The 21873-nt window shown below is 37.8% G+C and overlaps 1 protein-coding gene across 4 annotated transcripts; it reads right to left on the reverse strand.

Annotated features, from left to right (window-relative positions):
- Nucleotides 1–870: 870 nt before the first annotated feature.
- herpud2 (HERPUD family member 2) lies at nucleotides 871–20261 on the reverse strand. 4 transcript variants are annotated; one of them, XM_057827165.1, is made up of 9 exons: nucleotides 20218–20261; nucleotides 18656–18901; nucleotides 16276–16353; nucleotides 11924–12025; nucleotides 11640–11764; nucleotides 11422–11535; nucleotides 7409–7699; nucleotides 6769–6877; nucleotides 874–1729 (listed from the first exon to the last, which is right to left on the reverse strand). In XM_057827165.1, exons 2-9 carry the CDS (start codon nucleotides 18803–18805, stop codon nucleotides 1556–1558), a joined length of 1143 nt encoding a protein of 380 aa, XP_057683148.1. In that variant the 5' UTR covers nucleotides 18806–18901; nucleotides 20218–20261; the 3' UTR covers nucleotides 874–1555. The 4 variants fall into 4 exon arrangements, with proteins under 4 accessions (XP_057683150.1, XP_057683148.1, XP_057683149.1 ...); XM_057827166.1 differs by lacking the exon at nucleotides 20218–20261 and adding an exon at nucleotides 19263–19457 and having other exon boundaries at nucleotides 875–1729; nucleotides 7409–7696; XM_057827164.1 differs by lacking the exon at nucleotides 20218–20261 and adding an exon at nucleotides 19263–19457 and having other exon boundaries at nucleotides 875–1729.
- Between the last annotated feature and the right edge of the window lie 1612 nt (nucleotides 20262–21873).

A 21873-nucleotide genomic window follows, 5' to 3' on the forward strand; every position in this document is an offset into this window, starting at 1 on the left:
GATATTTCCCAATCCGATTGTTTTTTTTTTTTTTTTTTTTGCTCCCGATTCAATTCCAATCATTCCCGATCATTTTTCCCGATCATATACATTTTGGCAATGCATTAAGAAAAAAATGAATAAAACTCGGACGAATATATACATTCAACATACAGTACATAAATACTGTATTTGTTTATTATGACAATAAGTCCTCAAGATGGCATTTACATTATTAACATTCTTTCTGTGAGAGGGATCCACGGATAGAAAGACTTGTGACTTTGTATATTGTGACTAAATATTGCCATCTAGTGTATTTGTTGAGCTTTCAGTAAATGATACTGTAGCCATGCCCAAACGCATGATGGGAAGTGGAACCATGACTGTGCTTAGTGGTACCAATTGATATATCTTCTCTGCGTTGGGAAATAACATAAGGTGTTAAGAAAAAGATCCATTGCTACCTTGCTTCCCCACATTGCTTCCCATGATATTTCTAATCGTAGGGAGAGGGATTGTAAGGCTTTAGCCAATTAAAAAAAAAGGCTTCAAAGGCTGCCAAAATTCACGCTACTCATTTTACGCTGCCTTTTATCTCTCAATATAGGTAAAACGGCGCCATTACAGATTGAGCGCGACAATGCGTGAGTGGGTCATGCAGCGCATGCATTAATTGCGTTAAATATTGTAACGTGATACATTTTTTTTTTAAATTAATTACCGTCGTTATCGGGATAAATTTGATAACCCTACCTTAAGCCTAAACTAAAGACTCTGGATGAGTGTAACATATTATGTCTATATCGTTAAATACAATTAGAAAACGATTTAATTAAAATATATATATATTTAAAAAAGGCATGGCTGATATTTTTTTGCCGATTCCAATACTTTGAAAATGACGTGATCGGACCCGATCGATCGGGACATCTCTAACGTAAACCCTGTATACTGATTTTAGAGATGCTGCAAATTTCAACTACAGAACAGGGAGAAGTTGCAGTCTGTAGTCTGAAAATTACGGTAATAATGAGTCATGCAATCACACAAGGTTTTGTGTAAATAAGAATTTTTACTTCCAAAGTTTCATCAGGAAGGAGCAAACAATCTCTCCATAGCTAAGCATTACTAGATCATTGTGATCATTATGCTCAGTTTTGAAAATCTGGACCAACAATAAAACAAAACAGCACATCCAAACAGTAATCAATACAATAACTATTATTTCATTTTCAATATAGCATCAGCCAACTTATTTCTGATTTCCTCATTGTGCCGACAGACCCTTTTACAACATTTTTTCTTCACACGGCCTAACAGAACCACATCACACTTCCACCTTCGCTAGTGAAACAGCACAAAAATTCATCCCACAATTAAACAATTGCATCTTTTTACCTTCTAGCTATATTAGTGTTCATCATTGTGCCTGCTGTCGCTTTTCTATACATTAGAGACAATGTGTTGGTCAGACTAATCTAACATGGCACCGCAATCAAACCTCCAAAAAAAACAAAGCAGAGCCGATGGCCACTTTATGTTGAAGACTTTGACGTAGCTCAAGAAGTTCGGATCAGTTGGCAGCGTTCTGCGGTCCCTCGGGAATGAGCGACATAAAAAAAGTGATGATGAACGACCACATGGAGGACAGGATGCCTGTTTGGGGGATGACGTGGTTCGGATCGTCTGCTCCTTCCTCGCCGCTTTCCCCTTCTTCGTCGTCATCGGAGCTGTCGTCCACTTGTTCCTGTCAAAGGCAGATTACATGTAAGTAGGATCAATGGCAACATTGGGATGTGCAATTCGATACTAGGGCTGTCCCAAACGACTAATTTTCTCCCGATTAGTCAGCCGACTATTTTTACGATTAGTCGACTAATCTAATAATTAATTTTTTTTTTTTTTTTTTTTTAACTAATTTAGCAATAAATTTTTGTTGACGCTTATCAATTCATAAAAACATATTGGAACACTCAAATTATTTATTAAAGTAAAAATAAACACGTAAATGACAATAATAAATCACAAATAAGCAATGAGTTCAAATGCTGATAGAATTAACTAGTGTAGCATCCCGATTGAAAAGATGGTCTCTTAAACTGATGGTTTACAACTTTTATTCCATCCTTGATGTAAACACACTGTAAGAGCTACGGTGCACACAAATAAAGCAACACAATTAGAAATTAACAAAAACTTTTCACCTTTTTCCTTTTAAACCTTATTTATATATCAATGAATTGCCTATATGAATTGCCTTTACCTTAATTTATTACCTTATCATTGACAATCTCTCCCTTGAGTGACCTTTATGACCTTTTAACCTTATTTAATTTTCTATACCATAAAATAAACCTTTCAATTAGCGTTAAGAACAATACTAATAGCACTTATAGGCCCATTGGCAATGAAACATTATTATTTAGTAAGGCGACAGCACCCTCTGGTGTACAAAAAATGAAGAAAAAAAATAATAAATTACAAACTGCGTGAAGGCGCTTGGTGTTTATTCATGGCCGACGTGCAGCCAAGCTTGGCATTGAAGAGACAGGACAGAAGAGTGTACTCTCCTTTGTTTCTTTGAAATAAGTCAATGTTTTGGACACTCTGGTGCGCTTTTTTTTGGCTTTGTGCCACTTTCCCCGCTTGCAAACAGCATCCGACATTCTAACTTTCCACGCATATATTTTTTTAACCCTTCATTAACCGCCGACGGGATGTTGTGCTCGTCGACGGATTTACGTCATCGATGACGTCGACTATGTCGACTAGCCGGGACAGCTCTATTCGATACACAAATGTAGTGGCGGACTTGGCAATTTTGGGGCCTAAGGCGAACATATCCAGGGGCCTTCTTAATGGGTTAGGGGTTAAAAAGGTGAGAAGGGTGTGGAAGAAATATGTTCCGATACACTAGGGCTGTCGTCAATGACAAATTTTCTCCTGATTAGTCGACTGTAGAGATGTCCTGACTAGTCGACGTTGTCGACGTCATCGATGACGTAAATGCGTCGACGGGCAATGACGGGTTAAAAAAAGATTACATGCGGATAACGTTTAGAATGGCGGCCGCTCGCAATACAAGCAGTTGTTACAGACACCCCCAAGGGGGCTGATGTTGTTTCAATGTGACCGGCGTTATCAGATTGAGAAAAGAGGAAGAAAGTGGGCGAGCGAGAGAGAGGGAGCGAGATCGGTGAGTTGGAAAAGTGCGCAGGTAGCGCCGAGTTGAGTGGCTGTGTAGTATCCATAAAGAGCCATCTGACGCCTCTAGGTGTTTTTATGCACGCCGCCGCCTTCCTGAGGAGGAAATCGACGAACCGACGACAACGAGCCAAGTGAATCGCCGGTTCACTCCTCACTATGGCGAAGAGTTGAAAACACTGCCAATTACCAAAAAGGGCAGAATTGGTAACAAATTGGTAAAAAAAGCGGACCAGAATAGCCAGAGCCTGGAATTATTTCAAGGAAAATATGGAGGGTGCCACTTTGTGTACTCTTTGCTAAGCTGAGCTCGCATACCACGGTAGCACGTCGGCTATGAACGAACACTTGAAGCGCTGTCGCCCAAGTGTAATTTTCGAAGACAACAAGAAACAACAAGCTAGCGGATTGTAAGTCCATACAACTTTCTAACGATTTTTTTAATGGAAGTTGCCTTAATGTGCGTCGTATCAACGTGCATTTTTATTTAATAAAATAATTAATACATGTAAAATATAATTATATTTTTTTCAAATTATTATGAAATTTATTAGGATCATGGAAGCGCCCACTTGGGGAAAATATATACATATATCCTATATATACATAATAAAAATATATATGGAAACAGCACTGGCCTGCTTACTGCAATCCATGACTGCACTAATGTTAGTTAATATTATAAAGTATTACATATAGTAGTATACTATAAAATTAATACTATATATTTAATTTTTGTTCCTGTGGGTATGTGTGCCTTTCATTCAAAATAATTGTGGTAATATTTCAGTGTGCCCTCTACTTGATCTATTTTCAGGTTAAAACAAACAAAAGTTGAACAGTTTTTCCCATCCCCTAAAAATGCAGAATGCAGACCAGAAAAAGCATCTGAACTCATACAAATTATTCTGAAAATGGTTGTCTGGGACATTGCAATTTAATTTAACATTTAGAACAATATAGACAATGACATACCACAAAAAGAGTAAGAATTGTTTTGACTCCTGTTAAAGAGGTGACGTCACAGTGTTTCTGTTTACATTTTTTTGGAACTATTTTTGCACTAGTTAATGCTAGCAGCATTTGACCTCATTGTTTGTGATTTCTTTATCGGTATTTATGATTTAGATGTTCCAAAATGTTTTTTTTTTTTTTTTTGTGAATTAATAAGCTTGAACAAAAATTTCATTATTAAAGTAGTAAAAAAAAAATTTTTTAATAATTATTAGATTAGTCAACTAATCGGGAGGAAATTAGTCATTTGGGACAGCCCTAGTTGACTAATAATTTTCTTTCTTTTTTTTTTTTTTTTTACTAATTTAGCAATGAAATTTTTGTTGACGCCTATTAATTCACAAAACCATTTTGGAACGCTTAAATTCTTTATTAAAGTACAAATAATCATGTAAATAACAATAATTAATCACAAATAAACAATGAGGTTAAATGCTGATAGCATTTACTAGAGCAAAAGTAAACAGATTCAGAACACTGACTTTCCAACATTATTCAAAACAATTCTTTAAAAAAATTATAGCATTATTATTATAGTATACTACTACATATAATAGTAGTATAATAATTATAGTAATTATTCATTGCCAATCATATTTGTCATAAAAAGTGTCATTTGAAAGCCATTCTTAGTAGGGGTGTGACAATATATCGAATTGTGATATATCGTGATACTTTGCATCCCAAAAGGTTATCGATACGCTCATGCCAAGAATCGAGATATCGTTTTGAAAAGGTATCAATGTTTAAAAAAAAGAAACAACAAGTTGCTACCAAAATCTTACTACATAATAGTGTTTCAGTTAACTCAATGGCAGCCATTGACAGTCACTTTTTCCGATTATCAGGGCATTTACAGGTCACTTTCTGTTCATTTTAGAGCATTTACAGATGACTTCCTTTTGAGATTTAGTCACTGCCTATTCATTTGTGGGATTCCCAGCTCACTTCCTGTTCTGTAACCCAAAATCAACAGGAAGTGCCCATAAAATGCCCCCAAATCAACAGGAAGTGACTCAAAATGACCTAAAATGGCCCAATATCACCTCCTTGCCTGGCATTAATTGGCTGCCACTGATGTCTATGGAAGTGGGAGGGGCCTGTTTGAAGTGGGAGGGTTTAATTTGCTGCCACCCTCACAGTTCAAATGGACTGGACATAAACTTATAGCAGAAGGATAAATATAGCTTGTTTTTTCTGTTTATTAGTTTTTTTGTAGTATGATTTCCTGACCAGTGTATTGCTATATCGTGAGATCATCGTTATCGTGAGCATCATATCGGAAATCGTATCGTCTCGTCGGGTACCAAGAGGTTCCCACCCCTAATTCTTAGTGTAGAATCTGTATTCTGTAGTATTTACTCAACATATTATAATATTAATTCTGAAGTATGTGGGATTAACTCCAGAAATCGTTATTTATATGACGAACATGACGTGCTTTTATTTTGAAATGTTCACCGGAGGTACGTTCGCTAAACCGCCAACCGAAAGCTTTACACTCCGTAAAAAAACATTCTTTGTCATTGTTTGTGGTGTCACTAATAGATCTAATTTTTTTTCGCTAGCAAATGCTGTTAACCAGCTGTTGAGTGTTATTGTGTGACTGATTGGAACTGTACTGCATTGTTTCGCCACAGGGTGTGCTGTTGTGTATTTTATGTTCGGTGTGAAGAAGAAGAAGAAAGTCAAAAGAGGCATTAGCGGCCTGTTCTCAACTTCTCCCTCACTGCACTTTGGCGCTCATGGAGAGCACGTTCGCTCATGCGTTCAAAATAAACGATAGCCGACGTGCAAAGTAGCAATTGAGCTGTAAAAATAGCGAGCTTAGTGGCATGAAAAACGCGTGAGAGCGAAGTGAAGCTAACGAACAGCTAAGCGATGCTAAACGGCGCTAAATGAAGCTAAGCGACTGATACTCAGTCCGTCGCCATGGAACAGTCCATTGTAATGCGTGTGTGTGGGAGATCATATAAATGCAGCATTCAAATGGCTTTCTTTTTTGTTTTGTTATTTTTTTGTTTGGTATGCTGACATAATTATACATGACGAATAGTTGGGGGTGCTGCGGGCTCCGGTGGCCCAAGCTCTTGCTCGTTGGGGCAAGGGCTGCTGGTTCAGGGCCCCCAGGGGCCCAAGGCGATCGCCTACTTCGCCTGAATAGTAGATCCGCCTATGCACAAGTGTGGTTTAAAATGCTGCAAAACGGCAGTTTAGAAAACTGCTTTGAAAGCAGCTGGCACTGTAGAGTTTAAGCATCATAGCACGCCTTAATTGATGTCATTTTTGGGTGTTATTCCAGAGTGTAGCAATTTATGAAAGGAGAATATTGCCATTTCACAACAACAACATACTGGCTAATGTGGGATCTGGAAATGATTCAAAAGGTCTGTATGTAATATTCTCTCGACATGTACTGTATGCCAAGCAGAGAGGCCATTCAAAAGGCAAAGTCTGCCTCATAGTTCACAGGTTGAAATTACTAAAGGAATTGTAATGGTCCGGCTGGCTATTGTAAATAGTTTACAACACCATGATTTGATGAAGCAGCCATTCATACACACATACCATTCCATGGAGGTCATTGTTCCGCAGTTCTGCCTCCATCTCCTCTGGGTTGTCTCCAGGAAGCTGCAATTCGTTTTCTAGGTTAAAAGGAAACCACCCAGCCTGATGCCTGCAAAACAAAATTCACATTACTTAAGTAAAATATGAAAAATGCTTCACAATAGAATTCCAACAAACAGCCTAACGAGAAAAAAAGTGTGCACTGGTTTAAGCTTGTCCATAAAAATAAAATTTAGGGCGGTATAGTATATTACCATGGTTAGTGGCCATACCTTCTTAACGTGAAAAACAACCCATTAGTGCAGCAAAACTTGGACAATGCCATTTTTCGCTGGGGCACGTGCCCCAGTATGAATTTTACCAGTTAAAAAAATATATACTGTGTATTCTTTGGAAATTTAACTCTACATAGCATAATCTACACAATGTGCCTATATAATATGGTCATATTACTGTATTTACTCCATATAAAGTGGTATGAAAAAGTATCCGAACCTTTTGGAATTTCTCACATTTCAACAGCGACTTGTAGTCCGAAAAATACGGTAATAGAATATGCCATGAGCTACTCAAGCTGCCATATTGACCAAAAGTACATAGTTTGGATATCTACGCTTTTGATATTAAGAGGAGCACTTACAGGTAAAGCACCAGCATGGCCGTCATCACCATAAGAAAGCGACTGAAGGATGAGTAGAAGTACACAATGCTAAGTAAGACGGCGGCCCGAGAAAACGTGTACACCCAGTCCAGCCAATCCCGGTTGAGGTCTTCCTCGTTCAGGATCTCCCCGCCTTGAGCGTTCATTTCCACTTCGGGGTTGCCGCGGCGATCCACCCGAGGGTGCTGGCTCAAGGGGTCTGTGTGGGGTAGTGGGGGAGTCCTGGGCAGGTCGTGCGTGACGTTTTGGGAGGAAGCTGCTAGTAAACTGCTGGTGAGGGAGGGCAAAAAAAGGTTTAAAACTGATTAGAATCACCCGCAAGTACTGTATTGGCCCAAATATAAGAGGGTTTATTTTGCATTGAAATAAGACGGAAAAAGTGGGAGTCGTCTTATATTTGGGGTCTAGACATCAGAGGTTGCGCTAGACTTTTTCGTTGTCTGTCATTTTAACTGACAGTGTCATAAAAATCCGGTCATAATCTATTTTTACCCGTCACTTACATTTTTAAAATGGTAATAATGACATATTCAATAGTATTTAGTTTTCATTCATTTTTAATTAATATTCTGTCCGAAGAAGCTTAACAAGAGGCAAACAGACAGCGGAGTCCACCAATCAGCGACGGGCAGACGTGCCGTTAGCAAAGCGAAGAGGGCAGAACGAGGGACTTGCGCGCGGAAGTAAACATATGAGGAGAACGGAGTTTATTCAACATTGCTAGCGCGAGAAAGACCAAAATGACGGATGGACTTCAGTTTTTTCCGTCACCGTTTTAAAAAACCGGTCAACGACGGAAAATATTCGGTTAACGCGACCCCTGTAGACATTATACCCATTCACGACGCTAGATGGCGCCAGATATCAATAAAGTGAATGCTGAACTGAGTAATGTTCTGTCATGACAGATCTCAGCTACTCTTAAGTTTAGTCTTGAAACAAATCTGAATAAGGAAAAACATTGCAATAAAATAATGCAAACTGCTTACAGTTACAGTTAGACCTCACTTTGATGGTTAATGCAGATATTGCAATTTTGTTGTTTTATCACAATAGATTGGCTTCTGGTTTTTGTAAATAAACCATTCATTTATGAATGTGATTGCACTTTAGTTTACATTAGGGCTGTCAAACAACATTTTTATTCGAGTTCATTACAGCTTAAAAATTAATCGTAATTAATCGCAATTCAAACCATCTCTAAAATATGTCATATTTTTCTGTAAATTATTGTTGGAATGGAAAGATAAGACAAGGCGGATATATACATTCAACATACGGTACATAAGTACTGTATTTGTTTATTATAACAATAAATCAACAAGATGGCATTAACATTATTAACATTCTCTTAAAGCGATCCATGGATAAAAAAAACTTGTAGTTCTTAAAAGATAAATGTTAGTACAGATAGAAATTTTATACTAAAACCCCTCTTAATGTTTTCGTTTTATTCAAATTTGTAAAATTTTTAATCAAAAAAATAAACTAATAGCTCGCCATTGTTGATGTCATTACACCATGCTCACTCCCCAAACCCATAAAATCATTTGGACCCAAGCGCCAGCAGAGGGCGCCAAACGACAAAAAACAAGTAACAAGCGGACATTACCCTGCTATCATTTTAATCTGAGCGGTTAACGTGATTAATTTAAAAAATTAATTACCGCCCGTTAACGCGGTAATTTTGACAGCCCTAGTTTACATATTAAATGTTTGGATATTAAGATTTGAATGAGGCAAAATAACATGCTTTTTCTCTCAAATATATTATAATCATTTGTTTCAGATGTACTGTAATTTTCTGTATAAAAATTAATTTGGTGTTCAAAAAGTCTTTTTTTTCAAACTTGAGTCTTTAAAAAGAGGGGGTCGTCTTATATTCAGGGCCGTCTTATATTCGGGCCAGTACGGTAGTATAATTTAAGAGTAGTTTTACCATGCCCTACTTTTTACTTTAGTAGATTTGTGAATAAGAAACTCGACTCTTACGCCGCTATTTTGGGATTCACTAGAGTCGTTATATTTTTCCTCTTTATTCTACATATTGACTTTATTTTTGCCTGAAATGCTGACAGTGGCTGTCTCAGTTTCACCAATGGGACATCGCAACAACAAGCACATGACTCCATCATACCAATCAGAGGTAATTTTTTTAATACCCTAGAGGGCACTCATGCTCTTTGAACAGTTGATGTTTCATAATCTAGTTGTGGTCTAAATTCACTTATTTTTGTGTCATTTTTGTACGGTCATGTAATGAGTTATAGTATGTGTTCGAACAGATCCAGACTTTTATGATGCAAAACAATCTTTTTAACTCATTTCAGTCTGGATTTCGGCCACAACACAGCACCGAGACCGTGCTTATCAAAGTCCTAAATGATATTCGTCGGAATACCGATGCAGGCGAATCATCTGCTCTGTTACTATTGGATCTCAGCGCCGCATTCGACACAGTTGATCACAACATACTACTCAGCAGATTGGAACAGTGGGTAGGGCTTACTGACACTATTTTTCAGTGGTTCACATCCTATTTACACTATAGGGATTTCTTTGTGTCAATCGGAAACTATCAGTCAGAACGAACCAAATTCACGTGTGGAGTCCCTCAAGGGTCAATTCTTGGACCACTCTTATTTAACATCTATATGCTTCCGTTAGCTCAGATAATGGAACAGTATGACATCTCCTATCACACCTATGCATATGACACACAACTGTACATTTCTGTGTCCCCACATGATTATAGTCCCTTAGTCTCCCTGAGTAAATGCATTCATCAAATCAATGAATGGATGTGCCAGAATTTTCTCAAGTTAAATGTGGAGAAGACAGAGGTGATCATTTTTGGGCCAAAAAAAGGAAAGGTCAAAGATAAGCAGGCAACTTAGCACAATGTCACTTACAGCTACAAATCAAGTCAGAAACCTTGGCGTAATTATTGACTCAGACCTAAAATTTGATAGCCCTCTAAAGTCCGTCACTAAATCCGCTTATTACCACCTAAAAAATATAACCAGAATTAAGGGGCTTCTGACTCAACAAGACATGGAAACACTTATGCATGCATTCATTTTCAGCAGATTGGACTATTGCAACGGTATATTTACGGGTCTTGATAAAAAATCAGTCAGGAAGCTGCAGCTAGTACAGAATGCTGCAGCCAGAGTCCTCACAAATACAAGGAAGCTGGACCACATTACACCGGTTTTGAAATCGCTACACTGGCTTCCAGTGAGTCAAAGGATAGACTATAAAATACTACTGCTCGTCTACAAAACACTTAATGGCCTTGGACCAAAATACATGCTTGAATTGTTAGATTCCTATGAGACATCTAGACCCCTAAGGTCGTCTGGAACCGGTCTTCTGCATGTTCCAAGAACAAGGCAGCATTTAGTTATTATGCTCCTCACCTCTGGAACAAGTTACCTGAACGTCTGAAGTATGCTCAAACTGTTAGCGCTTTTAAATCAGGGCTAAGAACGCTTTTGTTTAGCACTCCATATCCATAACTGGCTATATATTTCAATCTACCTGCTTTCTATTCCTCTTGTGCTTATCTCCATTGCTGATTTCAATTATTATTAGTATTAGTAGTTTTTATTTCTGTTTTATTTTTATTTATTTATTTTTATTCTATTTGTGATTAAATGCGATCTTTTGTCTTGGTTTTTACGTTGTACTGATTTAAATGTGATTTTTATGATCTTCATGTGATGTAAAGCACTTTGAATTGCCTTGTGTTGAATTGTGCTATATAAATAAATTTACCTTGCCTTGCCTATAGTATAGTATAATAACAGTTTGTAGGGGTGAAGTTGTAATAAGAAAAAAATATATACCGTTATTTAGAAAATCAGACATTGTAAGAGGTTACTCACAATGTTACTCATTACTTGAGTAATATTATTTAGAAGTAACGCTAATTTTGAGTAAAACATTTTGGCTACTCTACACACCTCTGGTTAACTTAAGAGACTTACTATCGCATGTAGTATTGTCGAGCGTACAGCTGCTGCCACCACATGAGGGTCATAGGGTTGTAATAGGGGGTCACATTTGTGGGAGGGGTCGACATGGCAGAAAAATGGCTCCAGCTAGAAAAGGGACCATCCAAAAAAATGTATGTTATTACTAAGCTATGACCAATGGGAAAATGAGGAACCATTTTTAATCCCAAAATACTGTTATATTGAATCACCTTTGCATATATTGTTGATGCAGTTGGTCATAAGGGAAAGGTACACCTCGTTGTCTGAGTCCATCGTGGCTCTCCTCTGATTGGCTGTGTTGGCCAGCGAAGGAAGGACTTGTAGTTTCAGAGACCTGTCAACGACAGGGTCGATATATATGATTTTAACAGGTGTTGTGTTGACGCTCTCTTGGGCCACAGCTTATGGCATGAAGGTGGATGATGAAACTAAGTGTTGCTGATGATGAAATAGTGGAAAAGAAGAGTGATGATTGCGTTGTCGTTCAACTCACCGTGGGTTCAGCTGCGCTCTCTTGAGGCTTGCGGGCGGGGCTCGGAGAGCTAGGTGGCGTCGGCGAGGGGCAGACCAGATGGAGCATATGATACTCATCTTGCTGTAAAAGTCATTACAAGTAATTAAGTTGTAAAATGTAAACTTTTGTTCTATCTCCGAAAAACAAAGTGTCATAGAAGTTACAGAATAGTGTTGCTGTGACTGTCTCGTTTAAGCTTTTGCCGTTAACATGGAAAATTGACTCCTATCGCCGTCAATGGCAATGAATGAGTTTAAGACAGGGGTTAATTTGTGCGGGATCGTGCCGGAACAAGATCCGGCACCTCTTGATTTTGGCCTTCCTGTGTTCCGGGACTTATTTGGGCAAATCCGGCACCTGTCGTGTATAGCAAATAATAATAAAATAAAAACGTTTTTAAAAAATGTATAAAATAAAATAATAATATGCATGAATTCATTTATAGAACAAATACCAAGAATTGCATGTAAAAATTTAATGTCATTCAAAAGAGTCAGGGATTTGTTGTTGCACTGAAAAGCTGGACCAACAAATCATGCCCCTGACATTTAAAAAAAAAAAAAAAAAAACTTTAATTTGCGGCAGCTGGGGAGCAAGCTAGCCAGTTTCAAGCCGGGGCAGGAGGCTGCTACCGTGGCAGCAGCTGGTCAGGTTCAGCGTCAACCGGAGTGTGGGCCAGCTCCAGCGCCAGCAGTCAGCCACGTGGACCACTAACAGCCGGAGCAACAGGCCAGTACCCTTATGGGAAATTTGGGTTTGGGCTGCACAATTTGTAAGGCGGTGGGAACTTTGGAGCTAGAGAAGACAGGTGGGATGAAACTCGCAAGAGAATGGGTTTGTGTCATTTATTGTAATGTCTGATTGCTAAAAATGTTTTAGAAGTTAGACCTGTTGAGAAACATTGCTGACTGTGTACTGTAAGTCCCACATGTGGTTATGTGGGCAATTGCCCATGCTGTGCAGAGTATAGCCTAAATAATTGTAAATTGTTGTCATAACATTTATACCATGGATATTATCTGAAAATGAGGCTTGTAAGTCCCACAGCATGGCACGTGGGCATTTGCGTGTTGTTTTCAGCACCATTTTCTGCGTATGTTCCGGGACCTGTGCCCGTCTCGTCATCCCTGCGCTGTCATATGTAATTTGCGTTCCGGCACCTTATGATTTATAAATCAAGCACTGTTTTAAGAGGACATCAGAACTACTTCGCCATTGAAATGAATTAAAATGCTCTATTTTTCTTTTGTACTGTTACATCAATTTCTACGCACAAACTGTCATCATAGAGCACATACAGTATGTCCCCTTCATACTCATTTTGATCAAACTTATTTGAAGGTCTTGGGTTCTGTGTGTCCAATGTAGAATCATCAAACTAATAATGGGTTGAGCCACCCTTGGGAGAAATGACTGAAAGTTTTTGCGATAATTGGTTATGAAAAGGATCGAGATAATTGGCCTCAATGATCTCTGTGAAGTTGGCACCCTATCAGACGCAAATTGATATAAAAACGCTGTCAATCGTTTGTGCTACGTTTGTGCTGTAAAAAGTTTCGTTTGTGCTGTTATGACGTCACTCACAGCTTTTCCGTATCCAACTCGTAGCCACCCCATTTACTGCAAAATGGACTTTAAAAGGTGCCATTCATTTGTGCTACGTTTGTGCTAGTTGTTGGGACGCTCTGTCAGTTAGAATGCTATTTTTAGAAAGCAAGGCTGCGTGATGTCACAATCATTAACCGGAAAAAGGGTCAACATAGACGTGCCCTCGCATACAACCTATGTTATTACTTCTTGTTTTTTGCTGGTAATCTTTCAAAAAAGAACATGCCGAGTAAACACAGCTGCTATGAAACTTGTAGAAACAACTCTTGACATTGCGACATATGAAGGCTGTTTTCTTCATATGTTTACCGAAGCCTAAAACTTAGAGGAAAAAATGTAAACAACTTGTGCGGATGTCCAAAAGACCAGCGTAACTCCCGCAAGGTGAATCCATTCGTCATATGCAGTAAACATTTTGTTAGGGGCCATGGTCCTACAGAGGACGAAGAGGTAAGCCATTTTGAGATTTTTACTTATTTTTTAGCGTGGCGTTTTGCCGTGCTGCTTCTGTTTGACAATGAATGGCCTCAAAAAATTTAAAATGGTATCTAACTGCCACTGTTGCTACCTTTTTCTGTTGTTAAAAAAAACAACTTTAGTAGGGGGGAAGTGTAAATAAATAGAATTAATATTTGTTATTAATGAAAAATGTGACAGTGTTCATTGGCTGTCACTGAGTAGCATTTGCGATCGCTACACAAAAATAGCAATGTAAATTACCCACAACAACCGTCAGAGACGTAAGACAACCAAAGGATAATATATATATATATATATATATATATATATATATATATATATATATATATATATATAGATTAGGGCTGTCAAACGATTAAAATTTTTAATCGAGTTAATTACAGCTTAAAAATTAATTCATCGTAATTAATCGCAATTAATCGCAATTCAAACCATCTATAAAATATGCCATATTTTTCTGTAAATTATATATATATATTCTGTAAAATAAATTGTTGGAATGGAAAGATAAGACATAAGATGGATATATACATTCAACATACGGTACATAAGGACTGTAGTGGGCATTTCACTCTACTGTCATTTAAATCTGTCCTCACTCCGAAGCGTCTACTTTTTCCAAAGCTAGACAGCTAGTGAACGACGCCTTAATAATCAGACTTCTTCCTTTTTCATCTGATTTATTAATAAAATGACCTCAAACCATTGTCCACTTTAGACCGTCGTAAAAGTACAAAAAAAAAAAGTACACAAGCATTGCATTAGCAACAACGTTAGCTTAGCACGCTATACAGGTTCACTAAACATAAACAAAAACCATCTCATACAAAAAATATAACATCTCGCTTACTAACATAATACGTACATTATTTACAACAACCATACTTACTGACAAATCTTGTCCAAGGATCATATAAGCACAACATTACAACGTAGGCGTCAGCCCGAGACGTCGTGCAGCCATATTGAACTGGCAAGACAACAATAAACCATGTCGCAAAGCGACCACAAGAGTTCGCTGTTAGACAGCACAAAAAGCCTTGCTGTAAAACTTACCAAAAGGCAGAATACTGTCTGAGCGGGACATGTGCGTTAATTGCGTCAAATATTTTAACGTGATTAATTTAAAAAATTAATTACCGCGCAATAACGCGATAATTTTGACAGCCCTAATATATATATATATAAGAAAGACGGGGCATATGGTGGTAAAGGATAGATTATTGAAACAGGAGAATGTCATCAACATCATTTTCGGACAGAATTGGTATTTTTAGCTCTGTAAACACCTTGTTTGTACACTATTTACATGCATTTAGCATTAGGGACAAACGTGATCTTGACCCGCCTAGCAACAGTTGCTAACGTCATGAATAACATTTCTAAGTGGGAGAACTTGCAAAATAATATAGAAAATATACAATATTTTAAAATATAAAATAATAATATTAATGAGCAAAAGTGACGTGTTGCATGCGGTACGTAATTGATGTCATCACTTGAAATTAATACCACAATATGTATAACTGCTAAACTATAGCTAAACAAATGAATTTTTTCACAGCACAAACGTAGCATAAACGAATGGCACCGCTGCGGTTCTGTCGGTTCTGTTCCGCCGTAGATTTCGAGTGATTACATCACTCGAAATCAATAACTCAAAAACGATAGCAGCTCAAACAAAGCATAAACATTGACACCATTTTTAGCCATTTTTAATCAAAATGGGGGGCTGGTTGACCTCAGACTGACCTATAAAAAAACTGTCTTAAAAACGATAGCACAAATGTAGCACAAAACGTTTGACGTCATATTTATATAAATGTGTGTCTGAACAACTTCATGTGGGTTTTTTTTTTTTTTTTTTTTTAGGTGGGGGGGTGAAATTAAACCTTTGTGTGTGATAAATTGCAAAAAATAAAATAAAAAACAAATCTAAAAGAACGCACTGGCACTGCATCCTTCACCTCATGCTATCAATGTAGTGTTTAATAATTAACATATTTGGTATGGTAAGTGAGTGTATATAAACAAAGTACACGTGCGCTGACTCTGCAACGCAACTTATGTCACACCCTGTTGAGCTGTCATTAAAGGGAAGGGCATGTATTGCTTTACGTATTGGAAATGTTATGTACTGCATCACTTGTATTTTAAATATTTACAAACGGAAGTACTTGTTTTGTAATCAGCGTCCATGTAAAATAACATAGCTGGATGTGAGTAAGGAAGTGAAAAGTTACCTTTCTGAGCACATCTTTTAATGTAAAGTGGTCCAAAAGGAGCTTGCCGGAATACACCAGTCTCTGATCTTTGGAGCTCTAAAACACATTAGAATGATATCAGAGAAGCCAACTAATTTCAGTTTTCAATTTTCATAACACTATAAAAATACGATACACTCGTAAAGTGAACATATTACCTTTGTTTAGGCCTGTGTTAAACAATACAATTGGCATGCTTTCATATCTAACCTAACTACCATTGTTGAAACCCATAAATCCACTTTCTCATGTAAGAGAAAAGAAATCAGGCCCTTTTAAAGATGATTACATGTCAAATATATGTAATTATGTGAATTTGAATGGAAGGGGCCTGTGAAAGTTCAACTACTCCACTGACAAACTAATCTCTTTACTTGAGATGGGGACTTAAACCACACTAAAACAGTAATATACACACACACTTCTTGACCTTATGAACTAGTATTGAAATCTGACGATGTGAAATATTATTAGGACTGCAGCTATCGATTATTCAGGTGTTCCAATAATCAAGTAATCAATACATTTAAAAATAACTGAGCTTAGCCCTCAAACGATATCAAAAAATATATGAAATATATATATATATATATATATATTTTTTTTTTTTTACAATGCTCTTAAAAAATCTCTTAAACATATTCCCAAAAAAACCTGCTAAATATACTTTTAAACTAAACAACAAATCCATACACAAACAGATTAGCTCAAACAAAAACTTGGCTTATGTTAGTCTTAACAGGGAGCAGCAGGATTCAGCCATGTTAGACGAGTTATGATTAATTCACTGTTGCCACTAGAGGGCACCCAGATAGCAGACAGACATTGAATAAATGTACATTTTCCATCAATATCATCAGTATGCTTGACATCAAAATTTTCCAAGTCGTGATGTTGAAACAACGTTGTTATACAGTATGTCAGGCAATGGTTGGGTTAACATTGTTTTATAGTTGATGAATTAATGTTGACAAATAATTGATTTATGATTGACCGGGAAATATGATTGAAAAGTCATTGAATTATGGATGAGCAGGCGTTTTGGTCGAAAACATAACATTGATTCAGCGTGGTTCCAATATTATTAATAGGGCTGCAGCTATCGATTATTTTAGTAGTCGATTAATCGATGATTATGAACTAGTTAGTTGGAATAATCGAGTAATCGGATAAGGCTGAGCTGAGCCTCAAACAGTATAAAAAAATGAGGATCTATGTACAACAAAAGAACAGTTGGCTAACTTACATAGCAAAACTCCGCTAGCTTAAATGCTATAAAATGCTAACGTTTTTTTTTTTTTTTTTTTTTACAATGCTCTTAACAAATTATTTTACAGAATATATATATAATTTACAGAAAAATATGGCATATTTTATAGATGGTTTGAATTGCGATTAATTGCGACTAATTACGATTAATTAATTTTTAAGCTGTAATTAACTCGATTAATAGTTTTAATCGTTTGACAGCCCTAATATATATATTATATATATATATTATATCCTTTGGTTGTCTTACGTCTCTGACGGTTGTTGTGGGTAATTTACATTGCTATTTTTGTGTAGCGATCGCAAATGCTACTCAGTGACAGCCAATGAACACTTTCACATTTTTCATTAATAACAAATATTAATTCTATTTATTTACACTTCCCCCCCCTACTTTAATCGTTTGACAGCCCTAAAAAAAACATTCAAAATGCTCTCTGGTATTGTTCAGGGGGCCGGACCAAATGTGGAGGAGGGCCGTATCCGGCCCACGGGCCGTAGTTTGGGAACCCCTGTGTTAGATGATAAATAATCGATCCAAACAAAGAAAAATTGGGGAAAAAAAACCTTTAAAAGGGTAAATATATGAAAAAGAAAATCTCGACCACTCCTTGATGTCTGCGATTTCTGCATCGCGACCCTTGTTATATGACTGTTTCACCCATAAAATCCCCCAAAAATCCAGCTGTGTCCATTCACAGCTGTGTCTTGACACTCAGTGATACATGCTACATGGAGTTTTTGGATCGAAACGAGGTAAGTATACGATAATATCTCGTTAAAGTCATGGCGTCTGTAATTCTGCTCTTGCGTGCTCTCGCCTCCAGATCGGGTTTTGCTTTTTAAAAAACGTTTTTTTTTTTTTTTTTAAATGCCCTCCTGTTCATAATTTTTCTAACCCCAGAAAATTGAGATTTTAAGCTTTCCAATGATGTGTCACACAAGCACTTCTGACAATTTTGAAAGTTGGCCAAAATGGGGGTTTCAGAGCGGAACTTCAAGTCACCTGAGTGTCGCCTTATATATAAAATACGTGTACAATTTCTGAGGTGTCTTGTGTATATTTTTTGGATACGAGTGAAATACTCACCGGTTTGCTTGGGTACACGTCTGACAAATGAGCTTTGAGTTTCTCCACAGTCCAATTCTGGCAGCAGTTTATTGTCTGGTCATCATATTTCTGGTTCGGCGCCCTGATGACAAGTGTAACCGGACCGTCAATTACACCTTGAGCCATCATTCTCAGTCATTTGAAAGGCAAACCCAGTTCGACTAAGGAATAAAGGTGTTTTCTGGAGAATACCAGTGGAACGTAAACGTTACGTGAAGTTCATCTCTAGAGAGGGACAAAAAACAAGAGGACAATATTTTACTAAGGAGCACCTTTACACACTAGTAAATTTAGCATGCTGTAGCTGTCTGACACAACAAGACAATGCTGTAAATTTCATCAAAATGCGCGCCTAAACGGTTTAAAACGTCGTAATTACGCGAAAATTGCCTTGGTTGAGGAGGATAGTAATAGTAGACTATTAACGCAACTAGCTGAGCTAACATTAGCGCCACTGGATTTTAAGCGGCTTGATTGTTTTTCTTGCGTTAAGGAGACAAAAACATTAGCTGACACACGTCAATAGGAAAATAAAAACAACATAGGACGGGTGCCGTTGTAGAAATCACGGACAAATTGTGTTTACCTTGCATGTTTACGCCTATCCGGCCGAGCCCAGCTGGGTTCTTACTCGTCCGCTTTTGGAACGTGTTGAAGCCACGGAGCGCCTCCCGAAGTACAAATAATGTATTGCACGAAAAAGCAAAAGTACTTATTGAAACCAAATTGAACAAGCGTACTTTTTTCAGTCGGTCATTGAATCAACTTTGAAATCTCATGTTGATTCTACATCATGTTGCATGTATCCAGGAGCGTCACTAGGTTTTAAAAACGGATGGGGGGCGTGGACTTAGCCCCCAGGAGATGCACAGGATGTAAGTGAACATAGTGTACAAGCACAAAACACACACAAATACTAGTAAAATATATTGTATATCAGTGTTGGGAATAACGCTGTTATAAATAATGCCGTTACATAACGGCGGTATTTTTTCAATAACGCTGTAATCTAATTATTTTTTCCGCTGTTACAACGCCGTTGCCGTTACTGACGGTCAAAAGCGGTGCGTTACTTACTTTGAATAAATTGAAGAAACTACCAGCCGTAGCGAGTCTACTCTGCTCTGTTTATTTGTCATCCAAGACTTGGGGTGCGTTCAGGTTCATGGCAATGAAAATAGTAAACACACATAGCCTACTTTTGCAAGAATGATGGAGTTGCCGTTTGATACGGTCATAATGTGCAGATCCTGCAGCCATCTGCAGCAAAACTGTTTGTAGCTTTGTAGCGATTTGTAATTTTGGAATCGCTGACGAGTTTAGTAACATACACCAAACAATAAATACAGCAGAATGTTCATTTCGCGTAATTGTGGAAGCCGGTTGACATCTTTACTCCATTTGTCTTCCGCTTGCTCGTAAGGGTCAACATTGTTGACATCCTTAAGTTTGATCACATATCTGTTCATCGCCTTAGTAACGAGTTTGTCTCTTTATCGAACTGGCAAGTTAAAGTTAAATGTCCCGCGAGCCAGACCTACTTCCAATACGGCTGCGTTGTTGTCAAATCTCACGTGATCCCCCATTCTGTGATGTAAACGCTCGAGCCTAATAGCGCACGTATGTTTGTTGCTAATAAAGGTTTGTTTTTTTTTTGTTTTTTTAAACAAACTTCAGAGCCGGTGTTTTCACACACAAACCGGAACAGCGCGTGCGGCAAACACATGCAAAAAAGATGCAGAGGGATATGATGGCAGAGCATTCAGAGGAAATTTTGTCCTTTACGAGGTGGAGGTATAAACACTATTTCAAGTTGGTCGAAATTAAAGGAAAGAACGTGCATGTAAACGGTAATTTATGTCCTGGGGCAAAGCTTTTGTCGACATCTGTGCTAAGCAATTCAAATCTGTTTATTTTTGTTGCACTTCAAGTGTAGGATAAATCTGTTGCTGGTGAGGTGCAATAAATTTTACAAGGTTCTATAACTCAACTACCTGTCTGTTCTTCTCTATTCAACTGACTCAAAAACTGCTCAGAAAATTTCACATTCTTTGACATACAACAACTTCTTTTCAAAGTAACAGAAATAGTTACTTTCCCTGGTAACTAGTTACTTTTACTATAGAGTAATTCAGTTACTAACTCAGTTACTTTTTGGAAGAAGTATTGAGTAACTATAACTAATTACTTTTTTAAAGTAACGTGCCCAACACTGTTGTATATACAAGGACATATGTTTGCATAGGGACGGTACGGACGTAACATCAGCAACTTTTCAGGATGCTCAAATTGTCCCCACCAACTTTAAGCAACCTTATTAGCAATATATTATATGATGACTTCAGTTATCTAGGTAATTTACAGTATATCTCAAAGTGGGTAAACCCCTTGCATTTCTGCAGATATTTAAGTAAATATTTTCATGGGACAACACTGACTAAATGACACTTCGACACAAAAAAGTAGTCTGTGTGCAGTTTATGTATTAATTTATTTTCCCCTCAAAATAACTCAAAATATAACCAATAATATCTAAATCCCTGGCAACAAAAGTGAGTACACCCCTTCGAAAAACGTACATCCCTAAATGTCCAAATTGAGTACTGCTTGTCATTTTCCCTCCAAAATGTCATGTGACTCGTTATAGAAGTGCCATCAGCATTGCTGCAGAGATTGAAGAGGTGTGTGTGTGTGTGTGGGGGGGGGGGGGGGGGGGTCAGCCTGTTAGTGCGCAGACCATACGCCGCACTCTACATCAAATTGGTGCGCGTGGCTGTCACCCCAGGAGGAAGCCTCTTATGAAGACAGTACACAAGAGAGCCCGCCTGTCTCATCAGTTCCAGTAATCTATGTGCTTGTTGACATGTCTTCGGCACACGGTTTGTGGGCTTTCTTGTGTCAAGTTCAAGCTGTCCGAGCGTACAACAGTGTCAACCCGTACTATCCGTCGGCGTCTGAATGAAAAGGGACTCTACATAAAAAAGCCAGGCTGGAGTTTGCCAAAACTTACCTAAGAAAACCAACAACATTTTGGAAGAATGTTCCCTGGTCAGATGAGACAAAAGGAGAGCTTTTTGGAAAAAAGGCATCAACAGAGTTTGCAAGGGGAAAAAAATCAAGCCTTCAAAGAAAAGAACATGGTCCCCACAGTCAAACATGGCGGAGGTTCCCTGCTGTATTGGGGTTGCTTTGCTACC

This window comes from Corythoichthys intestinalis, chromosome 22 (assembly GCF_030265065.1).
Source record: "Corythoichthys intestinalis isolate RoL2023-P3 chromosome 22, ASM3026506v1, whole genome shotgun sequence".
NCBI classification, from domain to species: Eukaryota; Metazoa; Chordata; class Actinopteri; order Syngnathiformes; family Syngnathidae; genus Corythoichthys; species Corythoichthys intestinalis.